This window comes from Eurytemora carolleeae, unplaced genomic scaffold, assembly GCF_000591075.1.
Source record: "Eurytemora carolleeae unplaced genomic scaffold, Eaff_2.0 scaffold967, whole genome shotgun sequence".
In the NCBI taxonomy this organism is placed as follows: Eukaryota; Metazoa; Arthropoda; class Copepoda; order Calanoida; family Temoridae; genus Eurytemora; species Eurytemora carolleeae.
This window is the reverse complement of record NW_019396890.1, coordinates 92,693-110,436: the sequence shown is the minus strand read 5'-3', so window position 1 is coordinate 110,436 and position 17,744 is coordinate 92,693. Positions and strand designations below refer to the sequence as shown.

Here is a 17,744-nt window from a genome sequence, read left to right as displayed (position 1 = left end):
TAATTTAAATTATCAAAGATTTTCACGATAGTTATTAGAGCAATATATTTTGTGGCGATTATTCAGTTTCTTTGAACCGATCAAATTGGAGAAAATAATTTCATATTTTTTATTTTGAAATACGGAATGTTTGCGCATAAACCAAATACACAAATAAACAAACTATCTGAAAACATGTTTTTTAATAACATATTTTGGAAACTTAGCACTATACAACAACATTCACGTCACGTGTATGTACGGCACCTTAATCATGTCAATTATAAACAATCATTATCACGTTTTATTTCATTTAAAAATGTCAAAGAAAAAAAAATAATGATTTTGAAGTTGGTTTAGATTTTAAGAAGTTAAACCCTTTCATTAAGTTTCCATTCCTTTTCTACTAAATGTTTTTAGTGAGAGAAATCAATCATTGCCATTTAAACCGTTATTTGAACCTTAATGAAGTAAATACCGTCGTTGTTTAAAATGGTTGAATTTTGACAATTTCCTTCTTCGAAACTGCTGGTTTTAACTCTGCTAGTCACTTTTTACAGTGGTCGGCGATTATTTCAATACAATGAAGGAGACCTTTTTATTTAATTTTGGATTGGAAATAATTAAATAGAAGATTTTTTATTTTAAATATTCTCTGTGTTGTCATGTTTTTTTTGTGTATCCTTGCTGATTAAAAGCTTGATATAAATCAAAATTGTAAATGGAATGTCGTCTTCATTACGTTGATAATGCGACCAAGAATGTTAGAGAAACCGCAAGAACTGTAAGTTCTGTTTTACTTGATCACAATTGATATCTCCATATTTGTTTAGTCTGGTTTCATAATGTTTAGTTTAAACCAGAGATGATTAAGTCAATGGGTCAGACTGTAGTCTTGTGCGTTCACCTGTCAGCTAGTTAACTCTCATTTTAAGTTGTGTTCATTGTGTTCCTATTCCTACATCTATTTAAAGGGTTGTGAGTTTTTATGAAATAATGATTTTATTTAATGTTGACTCGTTATTTATAAGAAAAGGACCAATTTGACTGAGTTAAGTTATAAGGTTAGGTTAGATAAAATACTTTGTGTATTTCATACAATCAGAAGATAGAATATCCTACTTCAAAACCTAGCTTTACAACTAAGTGGAGTATATAAGAAGAAGGAAACATTTTAGAATAAAGTAATGTAGATAGTGAAGGTATAAATTCTAACTTTTAAATGGAAAAAGTGAATAACTTATACAGCAAACTCATATATCTTTACAGATATCTATTCAGATGACTTTAACCCTTTTCACATTAAGCTTTCATATCTTTTCTACATTATAGGACAAATTCATCCTGTCCGGTCAAAAATATCAATTTCATTGAAACTTAATGTCGTAAAGAAATTTGAGGATTCAGTTAAGGTTCTTTTCTGAATATGAACACTTTTGATAATATTTACATTTACATTAGCATAAAATATTAGAAACAAAACTAAAAACAAAAATAAACAAAAATTAACCCAATCTGTTCTGAAAATAATATCTCATTGAACAAAAAAATTCTTAATTTTGCTAGTCCGATTTAAAATAATTGACCCTTTTTTATACTTTACGTAAACTAACTGCACTTTAAAATATTTGACCCGTTATAAAGATACATAACTTACGAATTGATCAGTAGATAAAATTTATTAAATTCTAATTTTTGGATATTTTTAAAAATCTTAATGCATGAAAATAAAACAGATTTAAATAGTAACAACAATTTAATTGAATAAAACTATTGATTATTAGAATATTCTGTTTAATGCCTTTTTAACAATCTTCTCCTTGTTCCAGTAATATACACTAGACACTCCGAGCAGTACAGTGCCAATACATACACAACCAAACACAGGCCTTGTCCACTAGAGAAACAAATAAATATAAATACAAACTCTAGTTTTCTAATTACGGCATATATTTTTGCAACCAGAGGGTTGACCAATAAACATGTCTGTTTAATGTAGAAAAATGAGGTTAGTAATCAGTTCAATTAATGCAAAATAAAGATTATTTTTATATTTTTCCTTCACAATTATATATTTCCTTAGTAATTATTAAATCATCTATATTTTTGTACAAATTTTCACTTTTAAAACATTATCAGGGATTTTTTTCAGTTTTCAGTTTGATACTTTATTAATAACTAGCTGAAGGGCCCGGCGTTGCCCGTGGGAAAAAAAATCACTTTTTTTAACCTAAAACACCCCCCGGCCACCCATGAGTGTCCACAAAAAATGTCAGCCCATTCGGTCCAGCCGTTTGGCCGGCTATAGGCAACATATATATATATATATATATGAATGTCTTGTCTTATTTTATAGATACAAGTCTTTTTAGAAGAAATGATATTATTAGAAACACTGGTGTTTTTCACTTTAGAATTGAATAAACATGAAGGAACTGTAGAGTGTGGAGTGTAGAGTGTATAGTGTAGAGTGTAGAGTGTAGAACGTGTAGAGTGTAGAGTGTAGAGTGTAAAGTGTAGAGTGTAGAGTGTAAATGTAATTTCAAGTAACTCTCAATTTATAAATTGTAATGTCAGATTTCTTTGATATTTTTTTCTGAAAAGAAATAGTGCACTAGATATATCACTCAGCTTCTCTTCAAAGTTTATCATTTTCAATTTGTTTTCTCTATACAATAACCTGCATTTTTTATATCTAGATATATTTTACATTATTAATGAGAACAAGGTTAAAGGGTACTGCTGTGAATCTGATATGTCCTCTTGTAGATGGACTGAATTGCTTGAAATTACAAAATTAGTTCCTTTGACCGTAAAGATGAAAAAGGGGACAAAATTCCCTCCCAAAAAAATATCACCCCAACTTCATTATTTTTTTTATAAAGTTAGAACTTTTTGCTGTGAATGTTATTCATTAATCTGATTCCTCTTCGATATCTCGTGGTGGCTAATAACCTGAAGGGATATCCCGTGGTGGTAATAACCTGCAATGATATCCCGTGGTGTTAATAGCCTGAAGGGATATACCGTGGTTGTAATAGCCTGAAGGGATATCCCGTGGTGGTAATAAACTGCAATGATACCCCGTGGTGTTAATAGCCTGAAGGGATATCCCGTGGTGGTAATAACCTGAAGGGATATCCCGTGGTGGTAATAACCTGAAGGGATATTTCGTGGTGGTAATAACCTGCAGGGTTATCCCATGGTGGTGATAGCCTGAAGGGATATCCCGTGGTGGTAATAGTCTGCAGGGATATCCCATGGTGGTGATAGCCTGAGGGATATCCCGTGGTGGTAATAACCTGCAGGGTTATCCCATGGTTGATAGCCTGAAGGGACATCCCGTGGTGGTAATAACCTGAAGGGATATCCCGTGGTGGTAATAACCTGCAGGGATATTCCGTGGTGGTGATAATATGTAGGGATAACTAAAATGAAGGGATCAAGCATTGAAACTCAAATTTAAAAGTGCCAACATTAGATATCGAGATCTATGTTTAAGATTAACGATTCAAAAGTTTATTTTTCTTTATCTTTATAGTATTTTCTCAGAACATCACATAATGAAGATTAACTATGATTGATGAACAAAATCTATACACAAATATTAAGTTTATCTATCTTTAGATATAAACATTTCATTTTTCTCAGAATGCATGATTGCAAGGTAACTGTGAATTGTAAATTCATATAGTAAATGGACATAAATTGCTAGTGGTAATAATTACATCTTTATTTTGATCATAAATATTAGGATTATGTATTTCCGGATTTGTATCAAATTCAAATTTTTTGAATTAAGAGATAGTGGTTTATACAATTCTTGTGAGAATACTTTTTCCATGATCCCTTAGATAAAAGTTTTTGCAACGAACATAATCAATTTGAACCTCTAATTTTATAAAGTGTTTTACTAACCTTAGTTTTTACGGCATATTCGATGGCTCCGCCAATAATTACAGATCCGTTGAGAAGTCCAAAATAGGTCATCACCTTTCTTCGATTCTCCTACAAATATTTACTCAATCATCTAATTTGACCATGACTATTTTTAGTATTATCTGTTTAATCAAATTTGCAATTAATAAAGAATAAAACGAAACACATATTGGTTTATGTACTCTAGCAAAAAGTCACTGAACAAAATTAATAAAAAGAATTTTTAGTTCTGCTGACAAATATATATTTTCAATTAAGCCTAGCTTACCTTCACTCGTTTAGCCATAGCCTTTATATCCTCTTTGACCTCAACAATTTTTTCTGCATATTTTTCTTCCTCTCTCCTCCTTCTAGCAGTCTTTTTCTTACCTCGCCCTACCATTCTGAAAAAATTGTTCAATAATAATTTAATTTGCGGATTTTTTGATATTTTTCTCAAGGATTTCTAACTACAATTTTGTCAAATACTTGTTTATTAGCTAAATGTATTCATCACTAAATATACAGATAACGATAAAAATATTTTTTTTCTCGTTAGGAACGTTCTAATTACAAATTAAGTAATTAAATCTAAGGACGGCATTCAAAATACTGAAAATTTTGAAAGAACTGTACATATTTAAAATCTTGTGCAAACTTTCCTGGAAGAGTATATTTTTAACTGCATATGAAACACATTTAAATTTTAGATAAGGTACAAATTGTACAGTGTTTTAGTATAAATATTTTATGAGGCACCTTACATGATCTTCAGTTTTTGCAAATACGGGGAATTTTTCCCAGTTTAGTGTTATATAGAAATTTCGGCAAACGCCTTGAAACCATACCAGAGAATTAAATGACGTTGAGAATTGAATTTGTTTTTTTGTCATCGCAGTCTGAGAATTTCTGAAATTTCCCAGTCTTTATGTTTCGTGCTGTAGATCCCTAGTGTTTTACTGATAGCAAAGCGTATTTACTTTTTTAAAACATTCAAACGTTTTGTCATGCTTGAATACTTTTTTGAAATTTAGTTTTTAATAATTTGCTTTTTATCAAATAGTACCAACTGTGTTTGGAATAAAAGGCTGTTTAAGTTTCATTTAGTTAAACCGCGATGGATTGATGAACGTTTTTAGTATTCTGGGTCTCTGAAACTCCATGAAACATATTTGAGTGCTTGGATTGGCTAAATTGTGTTACTTATTCTCAACTACAGTTTGCGTAATTTGGAGCATTAGTTAATCAGGTGTTACAAAATACTCATGACATACATACTTAAATGATGTAACGATTTTAGTATTAAAATGTCTGCTTGGCATATTGAAGTATTGGACGAATTGATATAATGGAAACCGAATACCACATCCTAAAGATTTCACAAAAAAAAAAAAACAATAAAAAACGATCATTTCTGGTTTGTTCCTTGTAATAAAGCTTGGATTAGCACTTTTTTCAAAGTACATTTAGTAATTCATTAAGGTGAGTCATTCGGTGACCTTTTTATCTTTTTTTGAAATAAAATATTTGTAATTTACAATTCTCGTGTCCGGACATTTTTTTCAGGAAATGGAATTCCGGGATAATTCCGAAAAAGAGAAAATCGGTAAATTTACGGTAAACGAAATGGAAAATAGAAACTGAACGTTCTATTCTGTAAAACGGAATATTTAAGGGTTCCATTTCGTAAACCGGAAAAATAGCGCCAACTCATCCAAACATTCAGGATATTAAGCAGTTAAGGGGGTCAATGGATATCCATTAGTTTTTTCCATTCTCAAGAATAAATAATGTATTGGCTTTAACTGAAGAGTAAAATGTGAAAAAGAAAAAAAGGTTGGTGCACAAATAATCTGACAGGAGAACAGATTCCAGAATTACTTTTCCATAAATAATCTGACAGGAGAACAGATTCCAGAATTACTATTCCATAAATAATCTGACAGGAGAACAGATTCCAGAATTACTATTCCATAAATAATCTGACATTCCAGAATTACTATTCCATAAATAATCTGACAGGAGAACAGATTCCAGAATTACTATTCCATAAAAGGCGAAATTCGAAAAGACAATCCGCTAATCTGCCCTACATACATATGTATTGACTAATATATATTCTAGATGACTATTGGAAGTTTTATTTATTGAAAAAAAACAAAACAATTTGAAATAAAAATTGATTCAATTCAATAAATACAATGATACATATACCATAGTTAATAACATAAACCTTAGAGATTGTCATATTAAAGGCTTACTTTGGTGAGTAGATACATTGAACTCCAAAAAGTACGGAAACGTAACCAGTTTTATTACATTTTACAAGATATAGTAGCACGTTATTAAAACTTGATGTAGTTTTTAGAAAACAAAACTCAGAACAAAAAAAAATTGAATTCAAAAGTTTACATATTTTTATCAATATTATTCTATAGAAAAGTGTTGCAAGGTTGGGCATCTGTCAAGAACGAATTCCTCTGAGTTGATGACAGATCTTGTAATTGTAGGGTTTGCAGTGGGTAAAGAAGCTGAGACCATGTATAGTTTTATACAGCTGATAACTGTTATCATCTCGCAGGAATTCTGTTTCAACTGGTGCCCAACCCTGCGTACACTTTTTTGTATCCCATAATATCAAAATAAAAAAAAATGAAACTTTTTATAAGTTACGGGTGGGAGGGGGGGGGGGGTTAATTTAGTTAAATGTTAGAATGTTAGGGATGTTTTTACATCCATATTTCAATATTGAATTTATTTTAGCCCTGCAGCTTAATAATTAAAAGTTATATCTGATTTTTTTAAACACCGACCCGCCGTTTGACTGTCCTCCACTCTATCATATACATGAAAAAATTCAAAATTAATTAAAAACTATGAAGTTAAAAAGTAAAGAAGTTTAAGCGTTTTAATGTAAGCTGTTTTTAAGTTATTTAGAAAAAAATACATGGGGTGGAAAACACCCCCCCCCCTGCAGCCGTGATAGGGTCAACTAAATTTTCTGAAACCTTAATTTCGTTTCAATTAGTGTTAAATTCAGGGGCGGATACAAGGGGGGAGGAGGGACATTCGCCCCCCCCCCCTGAGATTTCGAGGCGAAAATGTTCCCAATTTGATAAATGTTATTGTTAACGATAAATTTAGAATTAGAAATTTGTAAGTTAAGTTATAATATTGTTCATATCTAGTAATGTTCCTTAATCAATACTCATTTATCAAAATTGTAATATTGTTCCTAATTTTCATGCATTTAAGTATAACTATAATTTCTTTTTGTTCTTAAATTGCTAATGTTCCTATTTTTGTTCCTGTTCCTGTGTCCGACCCACCTTAAATCCCTGTCCTAATCCTATATTTTTGTTCCTAATTCCTGAACAATCTTTTTATTGTTCCTAAATTCCTGTCCTAATCCTTTATTTTTGTTCCTAATTCCTGAACAATCTTTTTATTGTTCCTAAATCCCTGTCCGAATCCTTTAATTTTGTTCCTAATTCATGAACAATATTTTAATTGTTCCTAAATTCCTGTTCTAATCCTTTAATTTTGTTCCTAAAATTTAAAAATCTAGTTTTTTAGTCTTCAGTCATTAATTTTGACTCTTTTTGAGTCTTTTAAGTAAAAAAAAAAATTCCCCTGCGGCACGATTTTTGTTCCTAATTATCCATTTTTTTTTCCTAAAAAATCTTCCCCCCCCCCCCTCACTTAAATCCTGTATCCGCCCCTGGTGTTAATCTTGTTCTTGGAATATGTAATAAAAAACTGGTTTCGTTTCCGTATTCACAAGAACTCAATGTACCTACTCACAAAGATTCAGCCTTTGATCCCGACCTAAAAGTTTTCAGAGAGTATCGTAAACTTAACGTGCCCCATCTCATCAAATTACATAATATTTCATCTTTTTTAATTCGTGTTTTCCTCTTTTTCCAAATTTTCAGATTTTAAACAATCACAAATTCAAAAAATCTTTAAAGGGAGAGACTTGCTTTCATGCTGTGTATGTAGGTTGTTAATCGTTTTTGAAACCGATCGTTAAACGATCGTTTTTTGTTTCGTTTTTTAATCGTTTTCAAAAACGATGGTTTCGTTTTTGGAAAAAACGATCGTTATTAAAAACGACCCACTCGTTTTGAACTTTTAGAAAACGAATAACGATCGTTTTTTTAAAAACGATTTGTGACCGTTTTTTATACGATTGTTTTTTTTAAACAATCGCTTTTGTAAAAACGATAGTTTTTGAAAGAAAAACATTTTATTGACAATTATGTTAACGATTGTTAACGAAGGGTCGTCGTTAAACATGTCTGGATTCTTTGATTTGTGTTAAACCGATTCCAATGTACGTCTTTCCATTTAGGTATCGCGATTTTTTTCTTTAAATCATAAGTTTTACTCCTCAATTATTGCCAATATATTTGAGAACAGAAANTAAAGTAAAGGTAGGATAGAAAGGAAATGAAGGAAAGGGGGATAGAAAGGAAATACAGTAAAGTAAAGGTAGGATAGAAAGGAAATGAAGGAAAGGGGGGATAGAAAGGAAATACAGTAAAGTAAAGGTAGGATAGAAAGGAAATGAAGGAAAGGGGGATAGAAAGGAAATACAGTAAAGTAAAGGTAGGATAGAAAGGAAATAAAGGAAAAAGAGGGGGGATAGAAAGGAAATAAAAGAAAGGGAGGGTGGGATTACAGAATAATAGGCTATTTAGGAAAAAAGAATAAAAAAGGGAAAGGATGGATGGGCAAATATTCAGGGAAAGAAAAGAAGTGTAAAGAGAAAGAGAATGTTTGAAAATGGAAAATGAAAGAGTAGATTAAAAAGAATGAATGGCATTTTCAACCGTGGAAAAGAAAAAAAATGAAAAGTTGAAAAGGAGAACATGAAAGGAATCAAGAAAAAAGGAAATTAAGTTTTTTTTCAAAAAACTTTTATCATTTATCATTCTTCGCTATAGAACAGTTTTTTAGCTGCAGATGATAGAATTTGAGCATAGAATGCATTTAGATATATGTTAAAATATTAGAGAAAAATTAAAACCAGAAAAATATGAGATAAATATTATTTTTGTTCCTTCTTTTACACGCTTACTAGGATTTAATTAAAGAGAATAGAATATATATTAGAGTGGAATTTACTAGAAAAAAGTGTAAAACGGCCATTTTGTTGTACTGTTTCCATACTGCAGGTGTACTTCACATATTTGTGCTATATAGCCTTTTGGGCCCTGGAACAAGGGATGAAAATATTGTCTACCCTGGTTAACCAAGAGATAGAAAAATGTCCTACCCTGGTTAACCATGAGATGAAAATATTGTCTACCCTGGTTAACCAAGTGATGAAAATATTGTCTACCCTGGTTAACCAAGTGATAGAAAAATGTCCTACCCTGGTTAACCAAGAGATGAAAATATTGCCTACCCTGGTTAACCAAGGGATGAAAATATTGTCTACCCTGGTTAACCAAATGATAGAAAAATTTCCTACCCTCGTTAACCAAGAGATGAAAATATTGCCTACCCTGGTTAACCAAGGGATGAAAATATTGTCCACCCTGGTTAACCAAGTGATAGAAAAATGTCCAACCCTGGTTAACCAAGAAATGAAAATATTGCCTACCTTGGTTAACCAAGGGATGAAAATATTGTCTACCCTGGTTAACCAAGGGATGAAAATATTGTCTACCCCCGCAACATCAGCTCATTGTTTCCGGTGGGGACTTTTCAGTGGTGGACTTTAGCTGGCGCCTATATACTACACTGGCGCCTAAACTATACACCCGGCGCTTAGTGTTGCGGCGCCAACACTACAGTTGCCTGTATGTATTGTTAACAAGATCTTGTGGTTACATATTTTCCCCGCTATGCGTGAATTTGAAAACTAGTGAATTCTTGGAATTGTTGTTTTATGCCAAACCATGGACGGAACTATGTTCATGAATCAGTGAATAAATAGTGAACAAAGTAAATTAAAATGTTAAGTTTTATTCTTATGTTTACTTTATTTTTCGCTTTGGCGGATTCAAGGGTTCGAACATCGGGACGACTTATAGGTACATTTTTTTAATTTAAAAAATCCTTTTTTATTTTTATACTTTAGGTGCCAAAGAATTCAGTGCCCGTTAATTTCTGGTTCGGAAATTTGGAAAGATTGCTATGTGAATAGTTGAAAAAAGGTCCTGAGAAATGTAATTTCTTAGAGGGACGTACTTTTAAATGCATAAATCTCCATCTCTTAGAAAATTCATTATTTTCGCTCATTTAGTGGTTTCTTCGTAAACGTTATTTGCACATTTCTGATTCAGAAACAAAGGAGAAAATTATAAAAATTTAAAAATGTTCAAGCTCGAAACACAACGATATCTTCACACTGATAAAGATTCAAAGATTAAAAGGAATTGAATCTTTGCCACAAACTCTGATTTTCTAATCCCAATATCTTTGGAACCCAATTTCGTAAACCTTTGATATTTCAAACTTATAGTTTTTAATCTAACAAAAGTCATAGTTTGAAATATCAAAGGTTTACGAAATTGGGTTCCAAAGATATTGGGATTAGAAAATCAGAGTTTGTTGCAAAGAGCCAATTCCTTTTAATGGAAGATAACTTCCTTATAATTTCAAAAACAGTTGCTGTCAAGTATATGATTGGTTTTATGTTCTTTGTTATAAATATATGCGGTCAACTCAAATGAGAAAATCCGCAAAACCATTCCAATCTGATTCAAAATGGATGAAGAAGCAATTAAAGAATTGTACCTTTAAGTATTTAACAGTAAAAAGACTCCTTTCTTTTTGAGTGGATACGCTTTTTCAGAATTAGTTTTTTTTAATTATTAAATAACAACAACGAAAAATAAAGTAAAAATTATACAGTAATCTATAAATTGGATGGCTAGGAACATATTTCTCAAAAGAAATTTTTTAATAAATCAATGCTAAAATCGATTATTTCGTTTTCATTATTATATTGAATTTCTAATTTTCTTAGAAAGGTCGTCTTTTCAATAATAATTCTAGAAAATCTGCGAAAATCTTTGTGAATAATAAGAAACCAGAATAATGAGATAATAGAAGCTAATAATTGAATAAGATTACTTATTTTCGATTAATTTTTATTTTCTCAACATGTTCCTATACATGACGTCTGTGGGTTTATTGTAGAACTTTTTCACATTTTATGTCGTCTTTATTTAATAATTTAAAAAAAACTAATTCTGAAAACGTATCCACCCCCAAAGTAGGAGTTTTGAGCATCGAATTTGCGCTCAACCTCAGGATTTACAGATCTTTAAAAAGTTTAATGTGTCTCAAAAAAATTCGAAAGCAGGTTTCCACAATACTGCATACTCAGTTCAACTACCTTACATTGCCGGTCACTCCCTTTAAAACAATTAAGATTTTCAAATGTATTCTATATTTGGTATAGGGAACTGCAATTTCAGGTAAAGGGTAATTTTTAAAGATTTGAAAAAAAAGAATTCTCTTTGAAATTAAAATCGCCTTGTGACGAAATTCTTTAAAACAATTTTCCGCAGTGCACGATTTATAATTGCGAGATTTTTTTTTTTTATTTGATATTGAATACGATTTTTTGAGATTAAAAAATATAATAATGTAAGAGATGGTGTTAAAGCAACGTGATCAGACGGAACTACATAAAATGATTCTTGGAAATTTGTTCAATGTTCGTTGACGTCAAGTAAATTATGAATATCAACGTTTTTTTTTTCTCGAGAATTAAAAAAAATTTAATAAGAATTTTCAAAAGTACTTCTTTAGAAATAATATAGCTTAATCATGTATAAAAGACCATTATCACTAATGTTGAATACCTTATTCATTTAATGTTTTGAGATTTTTTGCTTAGAATTTACGAAGACTTGTAATAAACTTTATAAAAAGAATGAACAAAATATGTTTTTCCTTTGGCGCTAAAAAAAACAATATTTCTTTTTTATGTATATATTAATGAAATTTTAAAGATACAATTAATAAATTCAATTTGCTTCGTATTCGATGCATAATAACTATTTATATTTATAATTATACTGGTTGAAGGGAGGCGAGGTATAGAGTATTTGAGCCAAAAACTTTTCTTTTTCGAGAGGGTTCGAGATTTTTTCGATGAGATTTTTAACCAGAGCGTAGCGAGGGTTAAAAATCTCATCAAAAAAGTCGAGAAAAAAAGAAATATTTTTGGCGAAAATACTTTACGAGCCCCCTTTAACCAGTAGGGTTTTAGATATTTTTATGCCCTGGAAAGAAAGAAGTATGAATTCATATGTAAAAACTAACAAAATAAATAAATACACAAAAATGGCACAAAAATATAAAGTTTAAACTTTTAAAAGTACATATTAAAGAAAATCCCAAATATTAATAGCGGAAGATGATTATTCAAAAGAATACGGGAACTTCATAGCAAAAAATGCGCAAATATTGAAAGGTGTACTGAGTTGGGGTGAAATTTTACTTTTAAACCCATAAGAAAATAGTGAAAATTTTACTCCAGCTCAACTTGGAATATATGGGTTACAGGATATGTTCACCATAGATTAAAAAGAGGCCACCCAGGGCATAAATAAACTTTGTGATTAAATGTTATTTATTTTCATGAGATGATTTGATTAGATGAATATCCTCCTTATGTACAATGTATTGCAACGTGTCCATAGGAAACTAAATCAGAAGGTTTTTTTGGGAACATATTCATTTACGTCCATCTGAATCAAACTATGAATATTATGATTTTTCTCGAGAATAAAAATGTCATTAAAATTTTCCAAAGAACCTGAACATATAAAATCTCGAATAAAAAATGAATCTTTTCGAGTAAAACTCACTTTACACACAAAAAAAGTTAATCACCAACAAATTGTGCTTTGAACATTGTGCTTAAAATTGTCAAATATCCGTAAAAATAAATAAATGAATACTTCTGCAAATTATGTAATTCCTTTTATTTTTTGAATAATTTTCAATTCTAAGAGTTTCATTCAATGTCTCTGATGCATTAATATTTATGTCAATTTTAAAGAAAACCAAAGCAATTAAAGTAATCAATTTTCAGCTAGAAAAATAAGGGCCTCTCATTCATTACTGATTTTACAAAGGTTTAGCCGCAATTGCTGTGAATTATACAGACCATTGTATTAAAATAGGATATCTTGAGATTTCGTATGCAGTCCCTAACTTTCAGTCTTTATCTATATATACCAGGGGGTAAGAAATAGAAGGAAGATATAACTGACGCGGCCCGCCCTACCATATGATTATACATGATTTGCGGACGGTACTTCATTTGTATAAGAAATATTTGTCTGATGTAACAATTACTGCGTATACAATAACCTATTCTGAATATTTCATATACAAATAGAGTACCGTCTGCAAAGCATGTATAATCATATGGTAGGGCGAACCGCGTCAGTTATATCTTCCTTTTATTCCTTACTCCCTGGTATATACATTTAAAGTTGTAACCTCTGTTTGTTTATCTTTCTGTCTGTGTGTCCGATCATTAGAAACCCCGGACCGATTTGCCTCAATTTTTGATTGGGGAACTCGGGAGATACGTTTAGTGGGTCGACTTTTGACGGGAAAATTGGGCAACGCTGGGTTTTCAAGCTAGTTTGATATACTTTTAATGATCTTATCACTTTTAGGTTTAACAGAAAATATTAAAATTAAAGGACTTTTCAAGATTATTATTGTTTTATTAATTTAAATATCTAGTTACTTTAAATAATTACTTGATCATAAAAAATCTCCATTTTTATTAAATGAATTATTAATTAATTAAATTAATAAAAAACTAATGAATGTATATTTCAGCTCGACCCAGAATAGAGAAGTGTAATGCTCGACCTAAACACTATCTGGACAAAAGAACAGGACATTACTATTTCTTCTCAGGTACACACGGTCGTACACACGGACATCCTCACGGACTTACCTTAAGGGAAATATATACACAGACGCATACACGGACATACACCCCGACGTACATTTGAACGATGAATTCCACCTTCTCTTCATACTTCATGAGATTTTTCCTAAACCTCTTTGTGAATTTTTAAAATTGATAATATTTGGTAGACAATAAATGGTTTGTAGTTTGTACAATGAACATTTTAGATTGTCATGTACACTGGATATATTTCCCTACAAAGCTATTTAGGACTTACAGGATTGTTTTTAAATGCATATGTTTGAAGTTTTAAATTTGCTTTTCAAATGAATTGAGTTTTGGTCACAAACTCTAATTTTGTAATCCATATATCTTTGCAACCTGATGGAGTAAACCTTTGATATTTCAAACTTAGATTACTTGATCAAAAAGAGTTAATAGTTTGAAATATCAAAAGTCTACAACATAGAGTTGCCAAGATATAGAGATAAGAAAATCAGAGTTTGTGGCAAAAACTCAATTTCTTTCTTTGCGAAATTATTTGCTAACCTATAGATTAAACCTTTAAGTCGTAGTATTTGAAGATTTTTTGGTTGGTCGTCATGTAAGCCTTATTCTTGATGGTTTGATCCTGTACAAGGAAAAATACGTTAAAATTTGATCAATGAGTTCTCAATATTTTCAATTCAGAGATTATGCAGACAGTATTTCTTGTATTATAAGAGAAGTTACATCTTATTATATGTGTATATTCTCCGGGATACCCCTAAACCGTAAGAATCACTCAACGTTACCCTTGAAAACTTATCTTATAAAAAGAAATCTTCGTTTTTCTAAGCTTAGAAGGGTTTAATTCGGATAATTCCTATCGGGTTTCCAGCAGTATATGTATTAATTTATTTAATTATTTTTTTGTTGAAACTTTCTTATTTTTAAATGTAGTTTTTTATAAAAAAGACTTGTGTTGTGAGTTGTATATTTATTTAGTATATAAAAAGAAGAAAATTTTACAGCATACAAAAATGTTCAGATCGTTTCTCAAGGTACCATTGGGAATCGGTCATGCATCTCTATTCATGGGGGTCCTTTGAATTTACTTGTACAGTCCCTTTAAGGGGGTAAAAAAACATCTGTAAACGCTTATAGACGTGGGACATCTTATCTCAATCTGTGCAATCTATGGTTATATTTTACATAGTTTAGACGTGGGACATCTTATCTCAATCTGTGCAATCTATGGTTATATTTTACATAGTTTAGACGTGGGACATCTTATCTCAATCTGTGCAATCTATGGTTATATTTTACATAGTTTAGACGTGGGACATCTTATCTCAATCTGTGTAATCTATGGTTACATTTTACATAGTTTAGACGTGGAACATCTTATCTCAATCTGTGCAATCTATGGTTATATTTACATAGTTTAGACGTGGAACATCTTATCTCAATCTGTGCAATCTATGGATACATTTTACATAGTTTAGACGTGGGACATCTTATCTCAATCTGTGCAATCTATGGTTACGTTTTACATAGTTTAGACGTGGGACATCTTATCTCAATCTGGGCAATCTATGGTTATATTTTACATAGTTTAGACGTGGAACATCTTATCTCAATCTGTGTAATCTATGGTTACATTTTACATAGTTTACACGTGGAACATCTTATCTCAATTTGTGCAATCTATGGTTACATTATACATAGTTTAGACGTGGAACATCTTATCTCAATCTGTGCAATCTATGGTTATATTTTACATAGTTTAGACGTGGAACATCTTATTTCCATCTGTGCAATCTATGGTTACATTTTACATAGTTTAACATATTTTGCATATTATTAAAGTGAACAAAGAGGGCTTTGAAGTTTTATCTGTTTCTAAAAAATAAGTTTTTAACCAAGAATATATTATACAAGAATAATATAATATGAAGGAAGATCAAGGTTGGGAAAGGTAAAGAAAGGAGACAAACTTTCGGAAAATAGTAGAATCATTAGGTTGGTCGTTAGTTAAACTTTATCAGTTCAATCTCGGTCTCACTATTCACTAGCTGAGGAACTGATTCAGCCATACTATTTTCATACCTCGCTATTCATTAGTTTCTAACTCTTGCCTTAAAAATATTCAGCTTCCAATTTGAGAACTTTTTTATTGACAGAACTTATGATAAAAATATAATTATTAACTCTTGGCCAAGGAGACGCAATGGGTTAATCTAATTTTATGATAAGTTTAATTTAGCTCTTTCTAATCCAAAAATTACAAGTTAATTTACATATATCAGCAAACATAATTAAATTTAAAGTATTTCACAAAAACTTTTCAAGTTCAGAAATCTCTTTTGCATTGCGGCTTTTGTACCAAGAAACTTTTAAATTGAGAGGATCCGAAGAAACATTATGTCACACCATTTAAGGGTCTGTACCTAGAAACTTCAAAGTTAAGAGGATCCGAAGAACCATTAAGTCACACCATTTAAGGGTCTGTACCTAGAAACTTCAAAGTTGAGAGGATCCGAAGAAACATTAAGTCACACCATTAAAGGGTCTGTACCTAGAAACTTCAATGTTGAGAGGATCCGAAGAACCATTAAGTCACACCATTAAAGGGTCTGTACCTAGAAACCTCAATGTTGAGAGGATCTGAAGAACCATTAAGTCACAGCATTAAAGGGTCTGTACCTAGAAACTTTAAAATTGAGAGGATCTGAAGAAAAATCGAAAAATAAAACGGTCTGTCAAAATAATTTCACCAATAAAGTAACAACGACCAGCAACATATCGTTTTTTATGTTAAAAGTGTCATAATTCCTTTGAAAGTCTGCAGCACATAAATCCGTAATTTCCTTTCACAGAGAAACCACAATTGAAAATCGATCCTGTTCAGAGAGAAAAAGAATGATATTCAACCTGGAAAATACTAGGGTACCGTTGATCACTCAGATAAATGAAAAATAAAGTAAAATTGAGTCTTCAGTCTGTTTAACTATATATTCTATCATTTAGAATCCTTGATGTGTGCAAACCATGGTTTAAAACATGACCAATATTTGACGAACCATTGTTTACAAACAAATTTAACAACCATAACAATGTGTTATCCAGTAAGAAAAAAAATTTATGAGAAATTTGACAATTACTTCTCAAAAACTAAAGTTAAAACTAGTGTTGTATAGTTATAGCAACTCGCGACATGTTGTTAATTTCAAATTTTGTACACAAAAAAAAATCTTATTTTGGTGTCTACGTTAAAGAAGCTTACAAGTAATTAAAAGAATAACATCTTTGTAACAAACAAGCAAAATTCTGTCATCCTTATATCCGTGTAACATAATGATGTAAAACTTTGATATTTTAAACCTCTAGATTATTTGATCCAACAGAATTTAAAGTTTGAAATACCTAAGGTCTCCGACTCAAACCCTAGTTTAAAACAAAAAAATAATTAAAGTTAAAATATGTAGAATTATAGTGGCATGGTGGAGTAGGGGGGGGGGGGGCTAATGTTAAAGAGTTTAAAGTTGTAAACTAATGGTCTCAGTCTTTTATTTATTTATCTTCATAAATGTGTTCAACTGGTCTGGTCTACACAAATTACAAAATAAATTTCTTTTCAACTTTAACTGAAAAGCAAATGAAAAAAAAGTTGAAAGATCTATCAGAATTCAAAGTTTTATATATCAAAGGTGTACTATCATCAGGTTGCGTAGATATAAGGATATAAAAAACAAGAATTAATGGAACTGCGTAAATGCAGTAAATGGTCTATCATTTTAAAAACCAATTATTTTGAGTTGTGGTTTCTCTACAAAAGTGACTCGCGTATTACTACAGACAGGAAAAATCAGAAATAATCACTTTAAACCTAAAAAACGACAATTTCTTCCACATTTTCTATTAAACAAAGGTTTCAAGGGTATACTCTTGTGATTCTGTC

General features: G+C 30.9%; 2 protein-coding genes across 2 annotated transcripts in view; one reads left to right on the top strand and one right to left on the bottom strand.

Moving 5' to 3' along the window:
* Window positions 1-1,716: 1,716 nt before the first annotated feature.
* Window positions 1,717-4,340, bottom strand: LOC111709816 (uncharacterized). Its single transcript, XM_023483729.1, has 3 exons — window positions 4,187-4,340; window positions 3,898-3,987; window positions 1,717-1,876 (listed from the first exon to the last, which is right to left on the bottom strand). The coding sequence occupies exons 1-3, from the start codon at window positions 4,298-4,300 to the stop codon at window positions 1,760-1,762; spliced, it is 321 nt and encodes a 106-aa protein (XP_023339497.1). The 5' UTR covers window positions 4,301-4,340; the 3' UTR covers window positions 1,717-1,759.
* Window positions 4,341-9,633: 5,293 nt separating this feature from the next.
* LOC111709818 (uncharacterized) overlaps window positions 9,634-17,744 on the top strand; it is a 29,569-nt gene continuing 21,458 nt past the window's right edge. The window contains exons 1-2 of the mRNA XM_023483732.1: window positions 9,634-9,941; window positions 13,726-13,806. Coding sequence (XP_023339500.1) covers window positions 9,863-9,941; window positions 13,726-13,806 — 160 coding nt within the window. The 5' untranslated portion in view covers window positions 9,634-9,862. The remainder of the gene's footprint in view (window positions 9,942-13,725; window positions 13,807-17,744) is intronic.

Coding starts and splice junctions, on each gene's coding strand:
- LOC111709816 (XM_023483729.1), bottom strand. CDS start 4,300: ATGGTAGGGCGAGGTAAGAAAAAGACTGCTAGAAGGAGGAGAGAGGAA. Junction 3,988..4,186: donor CTATGGCTAAACGAGTGAAG/GTAAGCTAGGCT, acceptor AAATATTTGTAG/GAGAATCGAAGAAAGGTGAT. Junction 1,877..3,897: donor AATATGCCGTAAAAACTAAG/GTTAGTAAAACA, acceptor TTGTTTCTCTAG/TGGACAAGGCCTGTGTTTGG.